The sequence below is a fragment of the Hakea prostrata genome, chromosome 2 (genome assembly GCF_041222555.1).
Source record: "Hakea prostrata isolate BN-2017 chromosome 2, UWA_Hpros_2, whole genome shotgun sequence".
Lineage (NCBI taxonomy): Eukaryota > Viridiplantae > Streptophyta > Magnoliopsida > Proteales > Proteaceae > Hakea > Hakea prostrata.
In genome coordinates this window covers 53,604,874-53,628,426 of record NC_142601.1, presented here as the reverse complement: position 1 = coordinate 53,628,426, position 23,553 = coordinate 53,604,874, and the positions used below count along the sequence as shown (strand labels likewise).

The 23,553-nt window shown below is 37.6% G+C and overlaps 3 protein-coding genes across 3 annotated transcripts; 2 read left to right on the top strand and 1 right to left on the bottom strand.

The window, feature by feature from the left end:
* The first annotated feature begins 3,659 nt into the window (after window positions 1-3,659).
* On the top strand, window positions 3,660-6,553 carry LOC149024887 (uncharacterized). Its single transcript, XM_089145086.1, has 2 exons — window positions 3,660-3,933; window positions 5,291-6,553. The coding sequence occupies exons 1-2, from the start codon at window positions 3,820-3,822 to the stop codon at window positions 5,639-5,641; spliced, it is 465 nt and encodes a 154-aa protein (XP_089001212.1). The 5' UTR covers window positions 3,660-3,819; the 3' UTR covers window positions 5,642-6,553.
* Window positions 6,554-7,230: 677 nt separating this feature from the next.
* LOC149024886 (uncharacterized) lies at window positions 7,231-8,709 on the bottom strand. Its single transcript, XM_089143017.1, has one exon. The coding sequence runs from the start codon at window positions 8,623-8,625 to the stop codon at window positions 7,531-7,533; it is 1,095 nt and encodes a 364-aa protein (XP_088999143.1). The 5' UTR covers window positions 8,626-8,709; the 3' UTR covers window positions 7,231-7,530.
* Window positions 8,710-15,885: 7,176 nt separating this feature from the next.
* Window positions 15,886-17,356, top strand: LOC149024885 (uncharacterized). The gene is made up of 5 exons (XM_089143016.1): window positions 15,886-16,137; window positions 16,227-16,314; window positions 16,432-16,511; window positions 16,604-16,660; window positions 17,009-17,356. Exons 1-5 carry the CDS (start codon window positions 16,039-16,041, stop codon window positions 17,252-17,254), a joined length of 570 nt encoding a protein of 189 aa, XP_088999142.1. The 5' UTR covers window positions 15,886-16,038; the 3' UTR covers window positions 17,255-17,356.
* Window positions 17,357-23,553: the final 6,197 nt, after the last annotated feature.

Here is a 23,553-nt window from a genome sequence, read left to right as displayed (position 1 = left end):
TATATATATATATATATATATATATATATATATATATATATATGAGATGGAGAGGTGTGAAGAGTTATATCATCCTCTACCCTCAAGGGTAAAGAATCCCAATATGTTGTATGATAAATGCACCATGTTGTTAAAATAGCAAGCCCTTATGAACTAGGGAGAAATTTGGGGAAAGGATCTATGAGTAATGAAATACTTATTCCACTAACAATAAATTCACAAAATCTCTACCAAAAAGGAAATAATTCACATAATCATACCCCTCGAAGTTACACCTCTTTATTTTTATTTTTTTCAATTTTATTTTTGTTTTTTGGTTTTTTTTTTTTTTTTTTTTTTGTTGGTGGGTGGGTGGGGGAATTGGCGATCCTTTACATATTGGGGGTGAGGAAATATCGCATGTACCACCTAGCGGCCAAATCCTCTACCCCCAACTGATCGTGCCCCATTAGCCCCACGCTCATATGAAGGCGGGGTCCACATTGCCCACCAGACACGGGCAGACCTGACACAATGTGGACCTCACACTCATGTGAGTGTGGGGCCATGGGGCCACGGTCAGGCTTGGGGCAGGAAATCACAATCCTACCATCTAGGAGAGACAAACCTTAACCTCTTCAGTAATAGCATTGGTCATTGTCATGTGAGTTATCTGCAATATTTTTTATTACTGATTTCATCATGTAAATAAGACTGATGATACATGTTGATTTCTTAGCAAAGTGTGCTAAAAGGCTCGGCCTCGCTAGGTTTTGGTGGTTATCCACCCCCGTTTCTTGCAGATAACTCCCTGATTGATCAACATCAGGTGTTTTAACTTGGCTACCTTTATATAAATCTATTTTAGAAAAAAAATAATAAAGAAAAGAAAAGATCAATGAAATATTTATTCTACTAAGGGTGAAACAATAAATTCACGTACATAATCATACCCCTCAAAGCTACAATCTTTATTTATTTATTTATTATTACTTTTTAAATTAACAATTTCTTATATATTGAAGGGTGGAGATGTATTAAACATACCGTCAGAATCAAAGATTGATCTCTTCATTAAGAGACTCTTCTTGAAAATCCTCAAGTATCTCCCTTGAAAAATCTAACGGACGACACCGTTCCCCCTTCAAAATTTTCTTCGTCCAGAGTGCTTCATCATCGTTGTAATCACCTTCACGATCATCAATAATATAATCAGCTTTTCTTGGAGGAATCTTCTTTGCCACCATGAGAGCCTTACTGCTAATATGATTACTTATATTCGACAAATGCCTTTGACTGTGACTGTTCTTCGTACTTGAGTTGGACGTCCCTTTCCCGTGCCTCTGCGATCTAGGCAGTTTATGAGAAGCGCATAAAATTGTTAGGATTGAAACAACTGAGAAGAATGCTATAAGTACAAAGATGGTTGTCGATGCTGGTAAGAATGAAAACTTTCCTATGGGTATATGTGGAGAAGAGGCCTTGCCATTGATACAAAGCAGAAAGAAGAAATTAATACTTAGAGATCACAAGACAGAGAGACAGGCGGGTTAAGGTTGAAGGAGAATATATAGACATATGGCTGCCAATACTGTTAATTAATAGGACTAGCTACACAAGATTGACCCAGGAACACCCTTTTTTTCAACTACTTCTAGACCCTCCGTGTTTTACCAGTCACGCTGAATTGGATTGCTGAAGGAACTTGTATTTCTGCTTCAGTCCTACGCATTCATGCGAAAGAATTCGAGCTGTCAGATCAAAATCTCGACTGAAATTTCGATGGTCTAAACATGCGTATTAAATGCACATGACTGAATATACTAATGGAGGGTTAGTAAAATAGTTAAGAACTTGACTTCTCAGTGGAGAAGTTGTGGCTTCAACGCTTATTGGCGGCATATGTGATATCCTCATTCTCCAATTTCTCATAAAAAACGCCTTTGTACCAAAAACAATTGATTAGGAACCTGACTTCTCAGTGAAGAGGTTGTGACTTCAACGCTTACCGGCAGCATATGTAATATCTCATTCTCCAATTTCCCATAAAAATGTGGCCCTGTATAAAAAAAAAATTTCGCATGACTAAAGCAATTTCGGTGTTTCTCATATTTGGAATGACTTAGTTTTGAGTGTCATGGGCCTCACGGGTAAACTAGCTAGATGCAAGGAAATCATAGTTTACACGTTCACCACTTCACATATGCCTTGTTTCTTCTTCTTCTTCTTTTTTTGTTTTGTTTTTTTTTTTTTTTTTTTTTTTTTTTTCCATTAAACTGGAGTGGAGAGTTCTGTAGTGTTGTATCTTAAGAAAACTTATTGTTGAAGCTTCAAAGCCAAAAGTAGGACTCTTTCTTCTGTCCTCGTTTAATCTGAATATTTTATGGTTTTAGAAGAAGAATGGAAGAACTTTTCAATGTTAAAACTTTGAATAAGAGATTGATAGAAATTTCTAAGAATCCTGATACAGAAGAGAGCAATTGGGGCGAATTAATTTATTGTAAAACAATTGCCTCCATTTGAATGGACAAACTTTAATCTTTGTATTGTTTTAGTTTATCGGATGTATATCTAGCACAGTGGTGATAACTTCCTATGTAAAAGCAGTAAAATCAAGGAAATCGACAGATGGAATATTGATTGTAGCTTTGTGTTGGCCACGGCCTCAGTGCATTATTAGTTGAGACCTCTAGAGGGATGGTTGGCAATTAACACTGATGGTTCGGTGGCAGCTGTTAAAGGTGGGTACTGGGCGATTAAGAGAGATCACGAATGGAAAGTTATATTTGTTATTCTTGTTGGTTCTTTGGAGGAGAATATTCTCATTTGTGAATTACTTGGCATCCGAACTAGGCTTCAAGAAGCAATACGAAGTGGGTTCCATAGTGTGGAGGTTCAATTTGACTCTCTAAATGTTGTCCAGATTGTGAGCTCAACATTCCATGGTATGTTATGAGTGTTGTTGAGGATATTTGGGAATTGAAGGGTTCATTGGTTCAATTTTGCGCAATCCACCGAGTCTGTAAGACGAATTGGTGAGCTAACCTTTTGGCGAGCTTGATTTCGGTACCTATGGAGATTCGGTTGGATACGAACGGTTTGACTTATAAGTTTCACAGATTGGTTAGTGAAGAGGTGCAAGGTAGACAGTTCTTCCGCTATTAATATTGTAATTCCTTGATTATTATATTTATATCATTCTTGCATTTGTCCAAAAAAATAATAAAATAAAAATAAAATTTCAATTCAAACCTTTCCCTCCACGCCTTCTTCTCTCCAAATTGAGTCCAGATCAGCTACCCATTGGGTAGCACTTTGTGCTCCCGGACGGCTTTACCACCATAAATATAGGGGAACCCAGGGGTTGGGTGATGAAAGGTTTTTTTTATTTTTTTATTTTATTATTTTTTACCAATGGGTTCTACTGAATTTGTGATGGTAAACCCGAGGAGCACAGAAAAGGGGTGATGATCCGGATCCCTCCAAATTGCCCTCCAATTAAGAACCCAATAAAATTTATTCAAATCAAATTTTGGTTTATACGTACTGATTCTTGAAAGGAACCATATATTCTTACCGATAAAAATTGAACCATATATTGAACCGGATCAGACGGAATGATTGACAACCTTCGTCTGAATTTTAGATTTCAGATATAAAATCTATAATGCTATCTTTTGTAGATAGACCGTCCAACGCTGCAGAGCGTCGGTGTCTCTATCTCTTTCTCATTTCGTTTTTATCTAAACCCTGAAAACCGGAATTGCACGGTGTCGGAGTAGTTTCCGGTGAAGGAAAATCAGTGAATGAAACCGGAAAGGAAGGTTGGCAAAGAGAAGAATGGCTTTATCGTCAGCGAAACTGGTGAACCTATCTCCTTCGGTTGTGGGTAGCAGACAACCTCGACCGAATCGCTTAACAGTCCTAGGGTTTGAGAGGTCACCACCAGTCCAGGTAAATAGTCCATTTTGTTCTTTTCCTTCTTCCATTATCACGCTTTTTTACTCTACTATAGTTGGATCTTCAAGAATCCCAATAAATCAAACCTTTCTCTGTTTTCTATATATGCATTGATCCATTTTTTTCTTTTTAATCAGTGATAAGCAGAGCTTGTGTTATCTTATTCTCTGTGCAATTTATGTCTGACTGTTCTTTTTCTTTATTTGTATTCTTCCTCTGGAACTTTTAGGTCATAGTTCAAAAGAGCAGAATAACTTTTTTGGTAGCACAAACCAAACGGCATTATGAGCTTTTTTGGATTACAAATTTTCTTTTGCGGTGTCATTGAATATGGATGCTTTGTAAGGGTATTGACATGTCGAGACCTCTACCTGCAACTACCAAGTGGTAAACTCTGTGATGTACCCACTTAGGAGAAGTTGCAGGACAAGCATGTGGTTGCAATCTACTCCTAAAAGACTTTTAATTTATGTGGGTAAATAGATGGTTCATCACATTGTAGCAATATTTGGTATAATAGGTTGTGAAAACAAACACTACGAAATAACGAATCGAAATAGAAACAAAACGAAAAACACAAAACACAGAGATTTAACATGGTTCATACCCGAATGTGGTATGTTACGTCCATGGGCAAAGAGGAAGAGTTTTCACTATGTACAAGAAGAACAAAAGGAGATCTCACAACTAATCGCCAAGAAAGTCATTACAAGAACTCTCACTCAAAACGCTATATAGAGAGAGAGAGAGACTCCAATCAGGTAAACGGCCCTTTGCTTCCACCATAGATTTCGAAAAATGGGTCATTCGGGTCGCCCAGCAAAATATGTCGGTGTGGATCCATCTTCCAAAGTCGGGTACAAGAATTCGAGTCACAACATACCAAATGTCCAACATGGAAATCTTGTCTACTTTGACATATCATGAATCTGTATATAATTGGGTTTCACCAAACAATATTCAGCATGCTACAAATTGGGCTTGTGAGAATGAATTGCTTGCCTTTCAGGAGCTAATGTTCTGTGTTTAGAATAGAAGGGACTGATTCATACCAGTGTCAAGCATGGTCCATCATAGTCTTACAAGCTTCTCTCATTCCATCTAATTGCATGGAGATAGGTTAGGGAATTGGTTATGTTCACCTCAAGAAGGCCTTATCCGAATTAAATGTGGTACATGAATCTGTTCTGCCATTCAGGACTAAGACAAATAGAGACTGCTATGGATTTCCAAAGAAAAAGAAAAGAGTATAATCCTCTGGCAATGGTAGGTATATCAAAAGAATATAATTGTGGGTGTTCATTTGGTGTGGTTTATTTAACCAAGGTTATCTTACTTTTCCCAATTGCAGGTGAACTCAGAGATTTATTGCCAACAACGATTGCCCCCTCAACCTATCACCGCTTCACGAAGAGATGTGATGCTTAGATTGATGGGTACTTCTTTGGCTGCAGTCAACATCTTATCTGCGGAATCAGCTGATGCACGCATTGTGAAACCTGAGATCAGACGAAAAATCAGGGAGAAACTAGAAATGCTCAGGGAAAAGGCTGGAATAACAAAGTCTCCTTCTGATGATAAGAGCTCATCTGACAAGGGTAAGATGCTACCATCACCCCCACCACCACTATATCCCCAAGACATCCTCCCTGGAGGACCTCTGGTAGAAATGAACGTCCCTGAAATTGAAATAACACCTTAATTGTTTGTATTTTTGGTTAAATTCTGGCTCAGTCTAGCTTTTTAACATTTTAGTGAAACATCAGTGGATCATATGATTCATATTTGAATGTTTTGCAAATTGATGTGGGATGGGAGTTAAAACACTATAGGGTAGAGTGGTTCTGAAGTTGCATCTATGCTGTAATTAGCTCTCTTCACCATGCACTGCTTGAACTTTTTTTTAAGTATTAACCAATTGACATGGGTTCAGCTACATGGATCATGTTCCACCATTCACTGTATCTTGCCCCCAACCATGTTTTGTATTTTACCTTCTCTTGGGGTGGGGAGTGGGTTGGTGTTAAGTCATTCTCCTTCAGATATATAATAAAAGATGAATCAATACTCTGCTACTTCAAAATCATGAATGTGGAATAATGCCAATTCATAAGGTTTCTTGTAGGCTTTTTTTTTTGGAACAAGCGCTTTTATATATAGGAGATGGAGATATTATGTATGTCGTCCACAAAGGTCGAACCCACATAGCTAAGAGGTATGGGTCTTACCATCTGACTAACCCTACATTGGCACCATCATAGGTTTTATGTGCAGTGCTGTCCGCAGATGCTACCATCCACCATAGCCACAGCAGAGGTTATCCTCTCTCCTCTGCTGTCACTCCATAGGTTCTTCTGATTATTCTTTGGAATTCGTATAAGCACCCCAGAAGCTATGGACTCATGCTATGTGTAAAGCAGGATGACAAATGGTTCTAATTAATTTTGAGAATTGAAAAAAGGAAGATTGTACTTAATTGGACCATCTCAACCTGGTGGAAGATCTACAAGTAATATGAGAGTCTAATCTCTCCCCAGGTATACCGAACCAATCTAATGAGATTAGTAATTCCCTTAACTACAGGCAAGGGTTTCTTTGATACTTAAGCAGGTTTTAACCCTCTATATTGGAGTTTTTGGGGTAATGTTATAGTTTCTTAGCTTTGGAAGTTTGGTCTAATACTAATGAGTTTCTTTATTTATTTATTTTTTTGGGGGTGGGGGGAGGGGTTTAATAATATGTTTTTCTATGGGTAGGCATCATCGTCTCTGTTTATTGTTGATGAAAGAGAGTGATTCTGTTCCAGGAATTCCAAAAACTGGAATCAGGATCCAGGTTGATTCAACTTGATTTTAACCCAGATCAGATTCAATCATTCAAATTCTACCAATCTAATGAGATTCGTAACTCCCATAATTGATGATGTCCTGGAGCTTTGTAGTCTGTTTCTGTAATTACCACAGGAACATATGAAAGGAGCTTAGATAACAGCAAAGTGATCGGAATAAGGCAACTAGAGGAATTAGGGAAACTACATGCAAGAGTTTGTTTAATACTTCAGCATGTTTTCACTCTGTATATTGGAGGTCTTGAGATCATGTACTAGTTTCTTAACTTAGGGAGTTTGGTCTAGTGTGAGTTTCTATAGATAGGCATCTTCGTCTCTGTTTATTGTTGGTGAAAGAGAGTGATTCTGTTCCAGAGATTCCAAAAACTGGAATCAGGATCTGGATTGGTTCAACTTGGTTTCAGCCCAAATCAGATTGAAATTCTACCTATGGCCTTAGAATCCACGTACAAATTAGCTGATCCGAGATCGAGTCAGTCATTTTCTGTTCTGATTGAATTGTTGTAATTAGTATTACTGATTTGAAATCTCTTTTCTGTAGACTTAACACATTGACATCACATACGGAAAAAAATACATCAACTGACTGCGAAGATAACCTTACGAACCATAATCAACATTAATAAAGCAATAACTCCTACATTAACAGCAAACATCAGATGATAATAAAAAAATGACTACATGACACCAAACCTAGATCTCCTTTGACTATGGCTCTCTAATTCGGGTACTGAACTAGATCTTCAAGCAGTTTTCTTGTTCAGATCTCTAACAAGTCGACCCATCTGAAATCTCCAATAGGAGAATATTGCTAAGCCCAACCCGATCAAAATATACAACCAAATAGCCTCCTCTCTATTGTCCACCGCCGATTCTATCTCCTCTATGCTGAACTCCTCCGTTTCCAAGCTTTCAGCGATACCCTTGTCCACCTTCCCGTATACCACATAAGCCCTATTCTCCTCTCTGATGGTAACCGAAGTGGGAAACCTGTCAGTATCGAGGTCAGTTTCGTCATATACCACAGCTTCTTCCCAACCATCCCTGCTCTTCAAAAACCAAGCCCTGGAAGGCGAAACAACCACGGCAACGCCGTCCTTTCGAACGGCGATTCCATCCGCTCCCTTCAAGTCTTTCCCTGTTTTCACCAGCCGTGCCCTGCCGTCATCGGGATCCACTTTGAATAATTTTCCGGTGTTCGATTGTACCACGAGCAGATACCCCTTGTTGACGTAAACAATGCCGTTGAGGCCGTAGAAACTGTAGGGTTCATCGGGGTAAACGTGTTGGGAATTGAAGAGTGGAGATCTTGACAAGATGGAGGATTCTCCATCGACGCTTACCTTCCAGATAAAGTTGCCGGCAGAATTGGTGACGTAAGCGTTTCCGCGGTAATCGACGGCGACGTCGTTGGGCATTTGACGGTCAGAAGAAGAGTTGGGGTCAGTGAAAGGAAGTGGAAGGAGAAAGATACGTTGGCGAGAACGGAGGTCGTAAACGGCGAGAGCGTCGAAGCGTGGGTGAGGATCGAAAGCGTGGATAACAACGTGGAGACGGCGGTGGAATGAATCGACGGCGAGGCCGAGAATTGAAACGTAAAGAGGAAGGTCGAAATCGGTGATTAGGATTTCGACGACACCAGCATCGGAAACAGCTTTAATGGAGCGACCGTGAAGGGAACCTACGACGAAGTGCTGCGCTTTTGGATCCCAAGTTAAGCTTTCAGGGAAGAGATTTGCTGATCTGAAATTGACTATATGTCGATTTCCAGCTATTGTTCCATGGATAGATACGAAGCAGAAGGCGATTAAGAGCATCAACCGAACGAACGTGGACATGACTGACTCTCTCTCTCTCTCACTCACTCACTCACTCTTCACTCACTCACTCACAGAGAGAAGCCTATAAGAAAGGAAATAGAGTAGTGTTAGATACTTAAATAATGTGAATGGAAATAGAGTAGTCTTAGATACTTAAACCCTTTTGAGTTGCAGCTAACTTCCTTAAAGTTAGGTATAAAGCTCTTAATAAAGTTAGGAAGTACTAATTGCTGATAAAGTTCAAATAGAACTCCACGACCACAATAAGTCATATTCTTAAGATCTATAAATATCTACACAGGTACGCATTATACGGTGATTCCCTTTTTTGCATTGAGAGTTGTACAAGTTATTTTCTTCTAAAGTTGTACGTTTTTGCTGACTTGATCGTTGGAAAAGTTCCTCGATCAACCCGGTCAAACACTTTTTTTGCAGATTGTTCGCTTTCATATTCAAATAGATTTTTAAAACAACAGTTTTTTACGCCGTCTATGAGAATTTGATCGAAAAGCCATCGTGCACACAAGATTAGGATTGCTAATTGGGAGTAACTCAACTAGAAGTGTGTGTTTATTCTCTTAAAAGAAATTGATTGGAGCTCTTCTACTTCAAGGAGTGCTTAGTTGGTTCATTAGTGATTCCCAAGCTCCCTCGATGAGAAATTTCTGCTTCAAAATTCTTATAGTGAAATATTATCATTGACCTAGCGTAATGGATGGTAATAATATGTGATAAAAAGTCTTATGAGTAACAAAAGACTTGACAAAAATTACATCTTCAATATCCTTAAGAGATTAGAAGCTAATACTTTGTACGATTTAAGGGTGGTATGCAAGCAATGGAACAATCTGATATCATGTGATCCTTATTTTGCTCATTCCAACATTTCACGAGCGTATCGACAGGAGTCCGGATCAGCTCCCCGACTGGGAGTACAAAGTGCTCCCCAACGGTTTCTGACCACACAAAGCACCCAACGGTTTCTGACCACACAAAGTAGTGGGGCCCATGGTGAAAACACTTTTTGGAAAAACACAAAAAAAAAAAAAAAAAAAATACCCATGGACCCCACGTTTTGTGTGGTCAGGAACCCGTCGGGGAGCACTCTGTGCTACTCCGACGGGGTGAGGATCCAGATTCTATCGACAGAGCTATTATCATTTTTTTTCTTTTTTTAAATGCTAAGAATCCAACTTTGTTGACAAATGTCATGGTACATGCATATTTTTTCTTTTTTTAAATGCTAAGAATCCAACTTTGTTGACAAATGTCATGGTACATGCATATTTTCCAAGGTCGGACCGAAAGAGGGGCCGAGGTGGCCCTAAATTTTTTTAAATTTTATACGATTCTCTTAATTCTTATAATTTTTCTAATTTTTTCTCTTCCCACATGTAAAATGTGACTATTTCGTCTCCCAATATTGAAAATAAATTTTTAGGGAAAATAATAAGTATAAATGTTATTCCTAATAAAAACTAATTCATCAATCCCTATTTATTCTCCACTCTTTTCTCTCTCATTTGTTCTTATTTATTCACTTATGTTTCTATAAACGTGGGTTAAAGTAAATTATAGAAGAAAAAAAATCTTATTAAGTATTCAAAAATAAAAATGTCATTCCTATAGAACCTGACTATTCAATCCCTATTTATTCTCTCCTATTTCCTATCTCCTATTTTCTTTCTATTTATTCACTTCCCTTTCTATAAGCATTTGGTTAAGAAAATTTAGGAAAAAATCTACTCCACAATTAGGTACTCTGGACAAAAATCTACTTCACAATTAAGTACTCTTTCTTTTTCTCAATTTATTTATCGTTTATCTTTTTCTCCTTTCTTTTTTTTATATTGTTGCTTTAATTTTACTTATATTTTGTCCCAAAAAAAATATCATTATCAATAATTTTTTTTTTTTTCAAATATATGTGGATCCCACAAAATATATGTAGATCTATTATTTACTATAATAAAAAAATTTAGAGATGAGACCCCAAATGAGTCTTATAAGCACCCACACAATATGTGTGGCAAAAAAGTATTAGTGTTTCTCCAACAGGCCAACGGAAGGTTATCTGGCTTTTATTCTTCGCCCTGATGTTTTCATTGTCTTCCTTTAATTTTGCATGCATAGTTACACTGTTGGTGTTGTTTCGTCACTTAAATAACAAAATTGCTACTATTTATTGTTCTATCAAGTCCCTCCTAAAATAAGAACATTTCTTGGGGGGGGGGGGGGGGGGGTGGGTGGGGGGGGGGTGTTGGTTGGTTGGGGGGGGGGGGGGGGGGACATTTTTTTGGTTTCCCCCCCCCTTTTTTTTTATTTTTTCCTTGGTTTGTTTTTTTTACCCCCCCAAGAAATTACAAATGTATCTTCCAAATCCAATACACGGTTCCTGCAATGGCTTGGCTGTGATGCATGACTTCCCAATACATGGAAATTTGTCAATAGTGAATTTCTTCACTAAGAAAGGGACAAAATTGCCGCTCTATGCTCGAAGTAATTTACTTTTGTGTTGTGTTTATGGGTTCACTTCTATCAAGGAAACCGCAGAATACAAGATCGTATGCTAGATGTTTGATAAAAGTACTCATTCAAATGTCTATATGATTCTCACTCTTTGTCCTAACGAATGGAGACAAGCGAAGGAGTGGCCTCCAACTCAATCGATTCCCTTTTGCTTTCAGAAGTATCTACGTCCACTTGTATCTACTGATGGTTTCTTGTATAAGCTGATTTTGAGGATGGTCATGACTACTTGTTTTTTCTTTCTTGAGCTTTAATATATAATGTTGTTCTTGAAGTATGGTTTCTGCCAGACTTTTATTAGGAAGAGTGGATTAGATCCACACTCTGTTCCATCCGAAGAGCTTGCTGGTGGCTCTATGGAATATAAAATGCAACTTTTAAATCTAGTTGTCCATAACCTCGCTGCTCCTGCCCTTCACAACTCAGATGGTCCACGGAAACGAGAGAGCAGCTGCTAAGTTCATATTCATTTGCAAAAAGAGAACCAAGTAGAACTGTAGAAGGGAAGGTTGGTTTTCAAGGCTTCAAGCAGGGGCGGACCCCACTATGGCCACCTGGATTTTTAATTTTTTTTACTATTTCTTTAGTTTTTTCATTTTTTATATTAATTTTCTTTATTTTTCAGCTTTTTTCTCTTCTCACATGTGAAATATCACTATTTAGCCCCTCCCAATTTGAAAATAAATTTTAAAGGTAAAATAATGGGTATAAATGTCATTTTTATTTAAAAAATAAATCATCAATCCTTATTTATTCTCCCATCTCTTCTCTCTCACATCTTTTCTTTCTATTTATTCTCCTTCTATAAATGTGGGGTTAAGGGAAATTTTTGAAAAAGCCATTTCTAATGGAAACTAACTCCTCAATTCCTATTAATTCTCTTCTCTCTCTTCTCTCTCACATCTTTTCTTCCTATTTATTCTCATTTCTTTCTATAGTGAGTTTAAGGAAATTTTTGAAAAAAAATATTATTAAATATTCAAAATGTCATTTCTAATGGAAATTAACTCCTCAATCCCTATTTATTCTCTCATATCTCTTCTTTTTTTCCTATTTATTCTCTTCCTTTCGTTTCTTTTTATTTATTTATTCTATAAGTGCGGATTAAGGATTAGGGGTTTTTTTATTTTTTTTATCATAATTCCTCTTCTCTTCAGTTATATAGGATTTACAAGATTCACTGGTTCATTTTCCTAGAGGTTTCGGCGGATGATAGATGATGATGGAGGCGGACGGAGAAGAATATTGTGTGGCAGTGGAATGAAAGAAGGAGGGAGAGTATAAGGTGACTAGGGTTTAGTTGGTTAAATTGTTAATTTCATATTATGTTTTTAAATAAATTTATTAAGGATAAAAATGTAAAATGACATCTAAAGTTAAGGGTGTAAACGGATCGGATTTGGATTGGATAGTGATAATACCGTATCTTCATCTTATTATATTTGGACTGATTCGAATAATATCCTATCTAATAAATTATTTCTTAAGGAGATTATTCCAAATGACCTGTTGACATCTTTACCATTTTATTTGTAAGGTTAGGCTTGAATTTTAAGAATTTAAAAATTTTGGTAGTTTTTTGAATAAAAAGTCTATAAAAGTAATCACATATTTCAAGTAAAAAATCATAAAATCAAGAAAAATAATTCCAAATAAGTAACTTAATTGGATAATCTTATCAGACGGATAATAATATATAAGAAAAGGGTATACCATATCTACATCCTATTAGTAATCGGAGGGGATTTCAATTTTCCATTTACACCCCTAATCCTAAGTTAACAGTTAGTAGTAGAGTTAAAAGCGTTAATATGGGCCCGTGACTTTAAGTAGCAGGATATCTAACTGGAGATGGACAATCGTGCATTAGCACATATTCTGAATCACGACTCAACCACAACACTTTGGAAACTCTTTTCCATCATGATTGATATCAAGGGGATCCTACCATCGTTCAATGAAACTAGTTTTCGACACGTCTATCGGGAAACAAATATGGTAGCTGATGATTTGGCAAAACAAAGCGCACTTACTCAAGATGCCTTTCTTAATATTGCAATCCCACCCCCTAATATTCGATGGCTATTGTTGTTTGATAAATTAGCGGTAGGTTGTAATAGATGCTTTTCCTTTTAGTTAATGGAATCATCTTTCTACCAAAAACAAAGAGTTAAAAGGGAAGGGGTCTTCGACTCTTCGCAAGGCTTTCATTTTGGAGGGTGTGTGTCCTATTTTCAATGGAAAGAGAGGGGTTTCATGTAAACTATACTAAATTTTATAATTTGTTTCGAAGAATGCTTGTGCCTTCTTATTCTATTAATTTTTGAAAGTTCGTGAAAGTTGAAACGACAACCGAAATTTTTAGGGGCACCCCCTGATTTATTCTATTTATCAATTAAACCCCTTTTAAGATTGAAATATATCAATGACCGAAATCATAATTAAGTTGTTTGATTAAACTTTTTAAAAAGATAAAAATAATTTTAAATGAAAAACCTTACCCTTGAGAATTTTCCAAACAATAAAGACCTTATATAATTGCAACTAGTTTGGAATTTGACCCAGAAGGGTGGGTGGTGTTGAACCACTCAATCGCAAACGACTAATTGCAATAATGCCTCATCCAACCAACTAACCCCCTTTTCTCTTCTCCTTTTACTCAGACCCTATAAAATACACACAAAATCTAGAGCAAATTGTACTAGCATCTCAAAATAGAGGCCTTAAAACATTGATGTCTCACTTTATGTTTAAAAAGCACAGATATCCCATAATTAGATTTTTATTGGATATTATCATTGAAAATCTTTTAGACACTGTTTATTATAAGGATATTTTTTTAAAATAAACAGTAATTTAACTATTTTCAATGATACATTTGATAAATATATTCAATAAAAATCTAATTTTGGGGTCTATGTACTTTTTAAACATAAAGTGAGGGTATTAGTGCTTTAACGCCTCCATTTTTTGTGCCAGTTTTACTCCAAAATCTAACTAAAATAATCATGAAAAATATAACATGGAATGGTAAGTTTGTAATTTTAGTTTCAGTTTTAAAATCTTTTAAGGGTATAATAGGCATTTTAGTTTTACTACTAACAGTATAACCAAGGTTCGATATGTCGATTCATGTCGTTGTGTCGGACCCTGGCGACACGGTGACATGAGCGACATGTCGCCAAAAGTCGCCCGACTTTTGGCAAGGGTTCGATGAAAAATCGAACCCCTGTTTCGAAGGGTATTTCAGGTCATTTTGACTTGAAATTTGACGTGTAACCTAATTTGAGGTCAATAAACACATTGGGAGTGTTATTTTGACCTAAAACATCACTTGATCTAAAGTTTATAATTGGCACATGTCCGCTGGTATGCGGGCAAAACTGGAAGTTTGGAAAATTCATATAAACTAATGTAAATATGTAAAGAAAACACAAATACACAATTAGTAAAGAGATGTACTAAAGTTTACAATTCATTATACAATTATGTTGAGAAAAGAGATGTATGGCTCATGCTTCACATATTGTTACCGACGGACAAGGGGGTCCGGGACCCCGGCATGAGCGGGTGGGGGGTCCGGGAGGCGCGCCCCGGGGGTGTGGGGGCTTCCTAGAGGCCCTATGTCACCTTGGCAAAAAACGAACGAAAAATGGGCAAAAAACAAACGAAAGGCTATTATATATGGCAAAATTAGCGATATATCGCAGACTTTTCGGCGATATGTCGTCGACTTAAAGTTTTATCGGTGTCGCCTGGGGGTGTCGTGTCGCCCCCCAGCTGACATGGCGACATATAGCCCTTTGTCGGCAATATGTCGCCGACACAATGAACCATGAGTATAACAAAGTGATGGGGGTAATATGTGCAAAGTACAGAAATTGCTTCAATTTTGTCTTGTGCTGTCATACCGAATTTTGGACCATCGGATCCTAATTTCAACCGAAATTTTTATATTGACCGTTAAATATCAATGGTCTAGATCAAAATCTCGACCAAGATTTCGATCCGATAGTTAAAATTGTTTGACATGATGATATTGCATATTTAATGCACATGACTCTAGCAAATCCTCCAAAATAACGAATTAAATCATACAAACATTTTTCTAAGTGGTGGAACATGGAGGAGGGCAGATCATTTCTGATTATTGGATGACGAATAACATAAATAATAAATAGTCAAAAACTGTGCGTTCGATGTACGGAGTTTTTTAATAATATAATAAATGAGGTGTCTTTCTAACACGTGATCATTAAATAGCCAATGATAATTATCTACACGCCTTTTAAAAGTCGGTAGCGCAGAGAACCAGCAAAGTAGTTAAACGAATTTTAACTATTGATTTTCAGCACTTTAGATCGACAATTCGGTCAAAACCTCGATTTAACAATCAACGATCTCGTTAAACGTGTTCTAAGTTAAATGCGCAGAAAACAAGCACAACCCCACAACTAGCGAGTTCTAGACGAGCGTAGAGTCCCACAGAAGAATCATCGACGCCATCGCCCAAAATATCTTCTCGCCTTTTGTGGCTAGAATCTCACGTGGAAGCTTATCACCCTTCCACGCGTCTGCCATAAGATTTTTTTTCCTTTTTAAGCCATGACGTTCTTGAAGGTTCCAAAAACCCATACAGTTGGAAAACTTCAGAATCCAGATATTTTATCTTTCTGTCTAGTCTCGAAGATATAAATAGAAACAAGAACACGATTAAACAAAGACATTAACAGCGAGAGGTACCTTTCATTATTATCAAGTGCCATCACGAAGCACAGGGGTTTACTGTTTTATCAAATTGGACTTGCGAAGAGCCATTTCCTGCAACAACAGGTATCAAAACAAGATTTCTTCCTACTGTTTGATGGACTGAAAATTTTCAAGCGAGGGTGCTCTGTGGGGATGGGTTCCGAAAATTCTGCATCTTATTATGGCATCCTTGGCGTTGATAAGAATTCCTCCGTCACTGAAATACGAAGCGCCTACCGGAGGCTTGCTATGGTATGTTCGTTTGTTCTCTCTCTCTGCTTCTCTCTGTCTCTGTAAATGGCGAATGAAGTTAAATGCTGAAAAAGTGTTTTGTGTTGCAGCGATGGCATCCAGACAGGTGGACGAGGAGCCCGTCAGTGTTAGGAGAAGCAAAGCGTAAATTCCAACAAATTCAGGAGGCTTATTCCGGTACGATTTGGAAATTCCATCTCTGTTTCCAAAAGTTCTCTGGATTTGGTTCCTTCTTTTATAATTTCAATTTTTACTGAATGTCGAGTGTTTTCTTGAATGTTCTGTGAGGAACAGTATTGTCGGATCGGAGGAAGAGAACAATGTATGATGCTGGCTTGTATAATTTAGACAACGATGAAGAGGAAGAAGATGAGGTTGGCGCTTTTCCGTTCTTTTCTTAGGGTTTTATTGTTTTTCTTTCCATTATTTTGTGTGATCTAAAATCATCTTTCATGATGCTTTTCAGGGTTTTGTGGATTTCTTACAGGAAATGGTATCGTTAATGGCAGACGTCGAGAGAGAGGTACGAATGCACGGTCGTTCTAAGTTCTAACAAGGAGGCTTTTTTTTCTTTAAAATTATTTTTAAAAAAGAAAGTATTCAATCCGTAGGATGAAACAGAAGGTATTACTTATTCTAATCGGATGGACAAAGAAACATTAGGATCACTGTGCTAAAAATATCTGAGCTTCTCGAATGCCCTGACAAGACTTCCATGAAAAGGATACCGGTAGGATTTTAGGTATTATCGAAGGGTAATCTGGTCTTCTTGGACCAAATGGGAAACTTCAGATCTATGGTGTTTTTGTAGATATGTCACAATCGAACGGTGATGATGCGTTTACTAAGCAAGTGATGAATGTGCGTGCAGGAGAAGATTTACAGTATGGAGGAACTACAGAACATGTTCGTAGAGATGGCTGAAGGGTACGACAGCTGTGCGAAATCTGCGTGGTACGGTGGGCCCTCTTCATTCTGCCAAGTGGATGAGGTAGAAGAATCTTGTAGAGAGTCGAAGAAGGCAAGATTGGACTCGTCTAAAACGACGATGCAGAGAGATTCATACGTTCACTCTTCAGGCATAGAGACAATTGGGAGTTTGAGGTTTGCAAACTAGCGAACCGGCTCTGGTTGTGTATTTTCCTTCCATGTCGCTAGTGTGAATCAAGTTTGGCACAGTTGTAATTCGGATCTGATCAGTTTCTTGCTAAGACATTCAAAAGTGCCCCGGTGTGAAAAATTTTGGACATGGGAGGAACACTGATGTTTTATGCTTGGAACAATTTGAACAATTCATTTCGTTTTTTCTCCTTTTTAAGGTCGAGATGTTTATCCTTTCTAAGTGCAAGATGTTTAACAGTGACGCGTACTGAATCTGCTTGACAAACGAAGGCTTGCGAAACAAGGTGAAATACGAGATGAAGAGTTCAAGAAATCGAATTTTCCTTGAGATCAAGGACAAAACCTATTACCATAATGGATTCTGAACTCTTCTTTCTTTTCGGTTGTTTTTTCGCTTACGTCCACTTGTTCAAGCTTTTTTTTTTTTTTTTTTTTTTTTTTTTGTTTTTTTTTTTTGGTCCAGTGTTGAGTGTGAAAATGAGTGTGGTTTTCTGTTAACATCTTCAGTTTCTTTCTTTCTCCTTTCAATGCTTACTGTATCTTCTCTTCTTTTCTTTCTCTTAAATCATGAATGCTGGAGGGAGGGGAATTGCCATTCTAAGGAAAAATTCAACCGAAGTGGAGACCTACTGCTAAACATGATACGGCAGAGAAAGCTAAACATGATACGGCAGAGAAAGCTGGCCCTTCCCATCATCGCTCTTCACGTGGGCCAACTGCAGAGCGAGATGACACTTTAGTTTTTGATGAGGAAGAAGAGGCTCTTCTACGTTCAGACTTATCTTACTTTAGTAGGCAAGGTGATTGTTCTGCGACCATACTGGAAGCAAGCAGTATCTAATGGACTTGTTGGGGTTTGGAAGACGCAAAGAGAGGCTAAAGTTATCCCTCTGGATAATGGTGAATTTGTTTTTCATTTCGGCCATCTGGTTGATTTGTGAAATGTGCTACGCACAGGACCTTGGTCGGTGAATGGCTACATATTACTGTTGGAGAAATGGAACATGGATGAGACCTATGGCAAAAATTGTAGATCAAAACTGGGCAAGGTTCATATTTTGCAAGAACTATCAGGATTGTAGAATGGACAACGTACTATCTTTTATCGTTGTCGTGTTATGCTTACTATCTCTCAACTTCTGATGCTAGCATTGCTCATTCAACGAAGTAATGGCCAACGTATTCTTCTAAAAATCTTGTATGAACGTCTTCCAAACTACTGTTATTTCTGTGGATTCATTACACATGAATACTTGAAGTGTCCATACTATTATGATTGTTGTCAAGATCACAGTAATATTCATGCTGGTAAACTGAGATTACAATTCTTGGGCCTCCATGCCACTCCTCCTTCTGCAACCGTATTGGATACTGCTCGTAACCTGCCGATGGAAACAGTTAAGCCGACTGAATCGATGGGTTCCACTACAAGAGCTGCTCACTCGGCTGCCGGAGCAAGTCGATTACGACGGTCTGGTCGAAGAATGAATGAGGTGGTTACAAGTCAATTACAAGATCAATGTACTTACTAGAATGTTTGAGGCAAATGGGCCCACAAGGCGGTTACAAAACGGATGGTTCTTTGATGCCCATAATGACCACTCAGCATCATGCTAATCAGGAGTTGGTTGAACTTCTGGTTCAAAATCAAAGCCTTGTTCCACCTCTATGTGATGTCCAACTAAATCAAAATGCTACACTAATTGTTAAGGCAACCTAGAGGGGGTGAATAAGTTGCAACTAGTGGACTTGCCTACTTTTTCGATTTAATTAAAAATATAAAATAAATTGTAAATTTCAATGATAATAGAATAATACAATCAACCCCCAAGACAATTGTTTTATAGTGGTTTGATTTTGCAAGTCTATGTCCACTCATTTCTTGGCTTCAAGAGATTATTCCACCAGTGATTCTCTTTCAATACAATGGTAATTAGAGATCAAATCCTTTACAATCTATATTAGATATGGCAAAAGTACCATTTACAATCTTTGTTCTAAGTAAGGCAAGAGCACCCTCTACTAATCATAATCAACCTAGACTAGAATCTTTGTTTTAAGTAAAGGCAAGAGCCTCCTCTACCAATTCTAATCAACTTAGACTAGAATTGAACGATCAATACAATTTGAAGAATTGGAAAATATTACCTAACAAGGGGTGTAACACTTTACCCCTTGTGTGAGTGTGATGCCATGATATAAATGCTCAATGGAAGAGATGCACCACTAATAAAGTCCCAATGGTTTTCATTCACTTCATGCTTTACTCTAATGAGTTTGCTTGACAACTTTGGAATGTCCTTCAAAGTTGAGTGAAGTTGGAAGGCAAATGATCAAGGCTTTTTCACCAATTTGAGAGCTTTGAGAGTTGTAAGATAGTAAATGCTCAATAGGCAAGGTAGTACCTCTCAAATGGGGGTGGTTGGGTCTTATAAAGATGGCATTCAATTGCTTGACCCAACCTCCCAACAGAGATGAAGATCCGTTAAAAAAATAGCCGTTAGGCTAAGTCAAGACCAAACAGACGTCCGTTTAGTCAGAAGGAAAATGCACAAGGTGTATAGTCAGGTGCAAACAAGGACTTGATTGGGTTTTTGATATTCCTAACCAACCCTAAGCCTCATACACTCTCTTAATATGTCATAGGTCAATCTAGTGGCATGATATGTTTATAATTTAATGCAATTACATGTGAGTGCATATGGAGGTATCCTAAGTCATAATTCATCTAAGTCTTGAACTTGACTTGATCTTTGCATCTTCTTATGCTTTGAACTTGATACTCATCTTGACCTTGATTCCTTGTCCAAAATTATTTGATCTTGACTTGGGCTTAAGCATCTAGTGAGTTTGGTCTAATGAGTCGGATTCAGTCCACCTGTTTTAGTAATGAGCTGGACAATCACAACTTAATGTAGACATTAATAATTTATGTTTGCTATCATCAAAACTAATGGAAGCTGATGTGGCAACACTAACATGGCTTTTCCCAAAACTAATGTTGAAGCTCCGAATGTTGTGAGTTGTATGGATATTGTGTCATCAGATCCAATCCTTCATTTATCTCATGAAAATTATAAAAGAAGCCGATTAGATGTGGATGGCTTGGATCATGATTCGGATACATCTTCTTTCTCTTCACACACTACACATGTGGGCTCTGAATTACTGGCCCATAGGCAGCCATGAAACTACTAAGGCTGGACCTGTCGGGACTTGAGAATCCCTTGACAGTTCATATGCTTAAAGTTCTTTCCCATGATAATAATGCAGATGTTATTTTTCTTATGGAGACTAAGTGTAGTGTTGCCAATGTGAAGAGACACTGTCGAATTTTGAGAATGAACTATTGTATTGGATATGACTTTATCGGAGCCTCAGGTGGTTTGATTATTTTCTAAAAACACTATGTGAAATTCAAACATTGTCGATGACTTCTCCCCTCATTGATGTTCATATTACTCCACTAGGTTCTAGTTCTTTCCACCTTTCATGTGTTTATGGTGATCCACTAAGATCACAACATCACCTTGTTTGGAATTTATTGGAACCATTGGGAAGACAATTGGAACCATTGGGAAGACAAAGAAATTCACCATGGCTTCTTATAGGTGACTTTAATTCCTATCTACAATGGCGTGAGAAAAATGGGGGCTCTTCTACTTCATTTGGTGAACTCTCTCCTTTTCGTTCATTTGTTAACAATTGTGACTTAGCAAATGTTCCAACACATGGTCCTAGATTCATTTGGCCAAATAGATGTATTGGAGATGCAAATCTACAAATTCGCCTTGATAGGGCTCTTGTGAACTCCGAATGGAAAACTCTATATCCTAATGCAGCAAATTTTGTGAAAGTTCCTATAGGATCTGATCATTTACCAACGATATTGGACATGTATGGTGGACATTTTATTGGCCAAAAAGCTTTTCGGTTTGAGGCGATTTGGTTACCTCACCCAAATTGTGGAGAGGTTGTTAAAGATTCTTGGTCGTCGAATTTTGTTGCCCCCCCCCCCCAAGTATTAAACATGATAAATTAGGTAGATGCCATGAGAATTATAAGCATTGGAATCGCACTATATTTGGGAACTTTCATAGAAAGATTAGGTCAATTGTGGATTCTATTGCTAAATTTGAATGCAGCCCTCTAACTGATGGTGTTGCTATTCAAATCAAATGCTTAAAGCAGAATCTAGCTGATTTGTTGGAGCAAGAGGGGATTTTTTGGAAACAAAAATCTCATAATCAATGGTTATTTGAAGGCGATCGAAATACCCCTATAATTCCATTTATTTACAATTCAAAGAAGGCAACAAAATCGGGTTCCATCTGTTCAAGATCAAGATGGACAATTGGACGCTAGATTTGGATAAAATCTACCAAACTTTCCTCACCTCTTATGCTTGGACTCTATTAGGCGGAGGAAATTGATATTGGATCATTGGAAACAATTTTGGGAACAATAGATCCAATTATATCAAACGAGACGAATACCAATTTATGTGCTATTCCAACGCTTGATGAGGTGAATAATATTCTCTTTGAGATGAGTCCATGGAAGTCTCCAAGGAATGATGGTTTCCCTCCGGCTTTTTTCAAATATATTGGGAGATAATCAAGCAGACTCTATGCAGTGGTGCTGGAATTTTTTACTACCGATACTATTACTTCTATTCTTAATGAAACCCTTCTCTTCCTTGTATCAAAAATCTCCTCGTCGGAAAATGGATCTCAATTCCGACCAATAGCTTTATGCATGGTGGTGAGCAAGGTAATAACAGAAATTGTTGCATCTCATTTGAAAGGAATACTTGAGGAAGTCATAAGTCATTTTCAGTCTACATTTATTCCTAGGCGATGCATTTTTTATAATGTTTTCATCGCTTATAAATTATTCCATTATATTCGGCACTGCAAAAAAACCAAGACAAAATTTCCGATCGAGATGGGGTTTCTGCCATTTATTTGTGCCTATGATTATGGGAAATCTTCGATCTATATCTTATCAACTTCTCATTAATGGAGCTCCTCGTGGTGTTGTGACTCCATCTCGTGGTATTCATTAAGGCGATCCACTATCTCCAACTTTATTTATCTTATGCATTCATGCTTTTACCAGTTTTACTTCAACATGCACAGGTGAATGGAGATATTTTTGGTGTTAGAGTTCGGAATAGGGTCCCACGCATTTCACATTTACTATTTGTAGATGATTCACTGTTGTTTACAAAAGCATCTCTCCAACAAGTACTTGCAGTCAAAGCCTTGCTCCAGTTTTACTGTAAAGGTTCAGGTCAAGCTGTAAATTTGCGAAAATCATCTCTAACTTTTTCCCCAAATACTCATGCTCGGTTCCAACATTGGTTCTCAAGAGTGCTACATATTCCAGATAATTACAACTGATCTTGGTGGATCGAAAGCAAAGTTGTTTAAAGAACTTAAAGAACGGGGGGATGCAAAGATCAATGGCTGGAAATAAAAAATGCTTTGCTATGCTGGGAAAGAAATTCTTCTCAAGTCAGTGGTTTTAGGGATACCAGCATATGCTTTATCTCATTTTAAACTCCCTCAATCGACTCATAAAGACATTAGGAGATCATTTGCAATAATTTATTGGGGAGAATAAAAAATCAAGGGAAAATTCATTGGCTAAATTGGAATAAGATGTGCAAATCAAAATAGTCTAAAGGAGTGGGTTTTAGAGATTCAAGTCTTCATAATCAATCCCTTCTCTGTAAACGACATTTATGATTTGGTCTAATCCAAATTCTCTTCTTTCTTCAGTCTTGAAGGCTGTTTACTTTCCATGTATAGATTTTCTCAATGCTACAGCTGAAAATAATGCAAGTTGGGGATGGTGTAGCATAATTTGGGGGAAATGAAGCTCTATCTAAAGGTTTTGGGATGGTCAGTGGGTAGGAGAGATCACATTAACCCTTGGATTGATAATTGGTTGCCAATGGACAGAGGTATGAAACTGGCTACTCCTTTTCATCCTTTCTCCACGATTGCATCTATTGAATATTTTATTGACCACAATATGAGAACTTGGAGTGAAGATGTTCTACGGCAACATGTGATTCCTTCCTGTGTCGATCGAAATCTTTGTATGAATTTGAGCATTTTCCAACAAGAGGATGAGCAATGTTGGTGTGCATCTCGTAATGGCATTTTTACGGTGAAAAGTTGTTATCACATGTTAAAACTCTGCAAGAGGAAAGGTGGGCAACATTAGCGTCAACTTCAAAGAGTGGTGTATCACCTATCCCGAAATCGGTATGGAAGATCATTT

What these genes read in the sequence shown, in the direction of transcription:
- LOC149024887 (XM_089145086.1), top strand. Translation starts at nt 3,820, where the DNA reads ATGGCTTTATCGTCAGCGAAACTGGTGAACCTATCTCCTTCGGTTGTG. An exon ending in AGAGGTCACCACCAGTCCAG is followed by an intron (nt 3,934 to 5,290) that starts GTAAATAGTCCA and finishes TCCCAATTGCAG; the next exon opens with GTGAACTCAGAGATTTATTG.
- LOC149024886 (XM_089143017.1), bottom strand. Translation starts at nt 8,625, where the DNA reads ATGTCCACGTTCGTTCGGTTGATGCTCTTAATCGCCTTCTGCTTCGTA.
- LOC149024885 (XM_089143016.1), top strand. Translation starts at nt 16,039, where the DNA reads ATGGGTTCCGAAAATTCTGCATCTTATTATGGCATCCTTGGCGTTGAT. An exon ending in AATTCAGGAGGCTTATTCCG is followed by an intron (nt 16,315 to 16,431) that starts GTACGATTTGGA and finishes TGTGAGGAACAG; the next exon opens with TATTGTCGGATCGGAGGAAG. An exon ending in ATGAAGAGGAAGAAGATGAG is followed by an intron (nt 16,512 to 16,603) that starts GTTGGCGCTTTT and finishes GATGCTTTTCAG; the next exon opens with GGTTTTGTGGATTTCTTACA.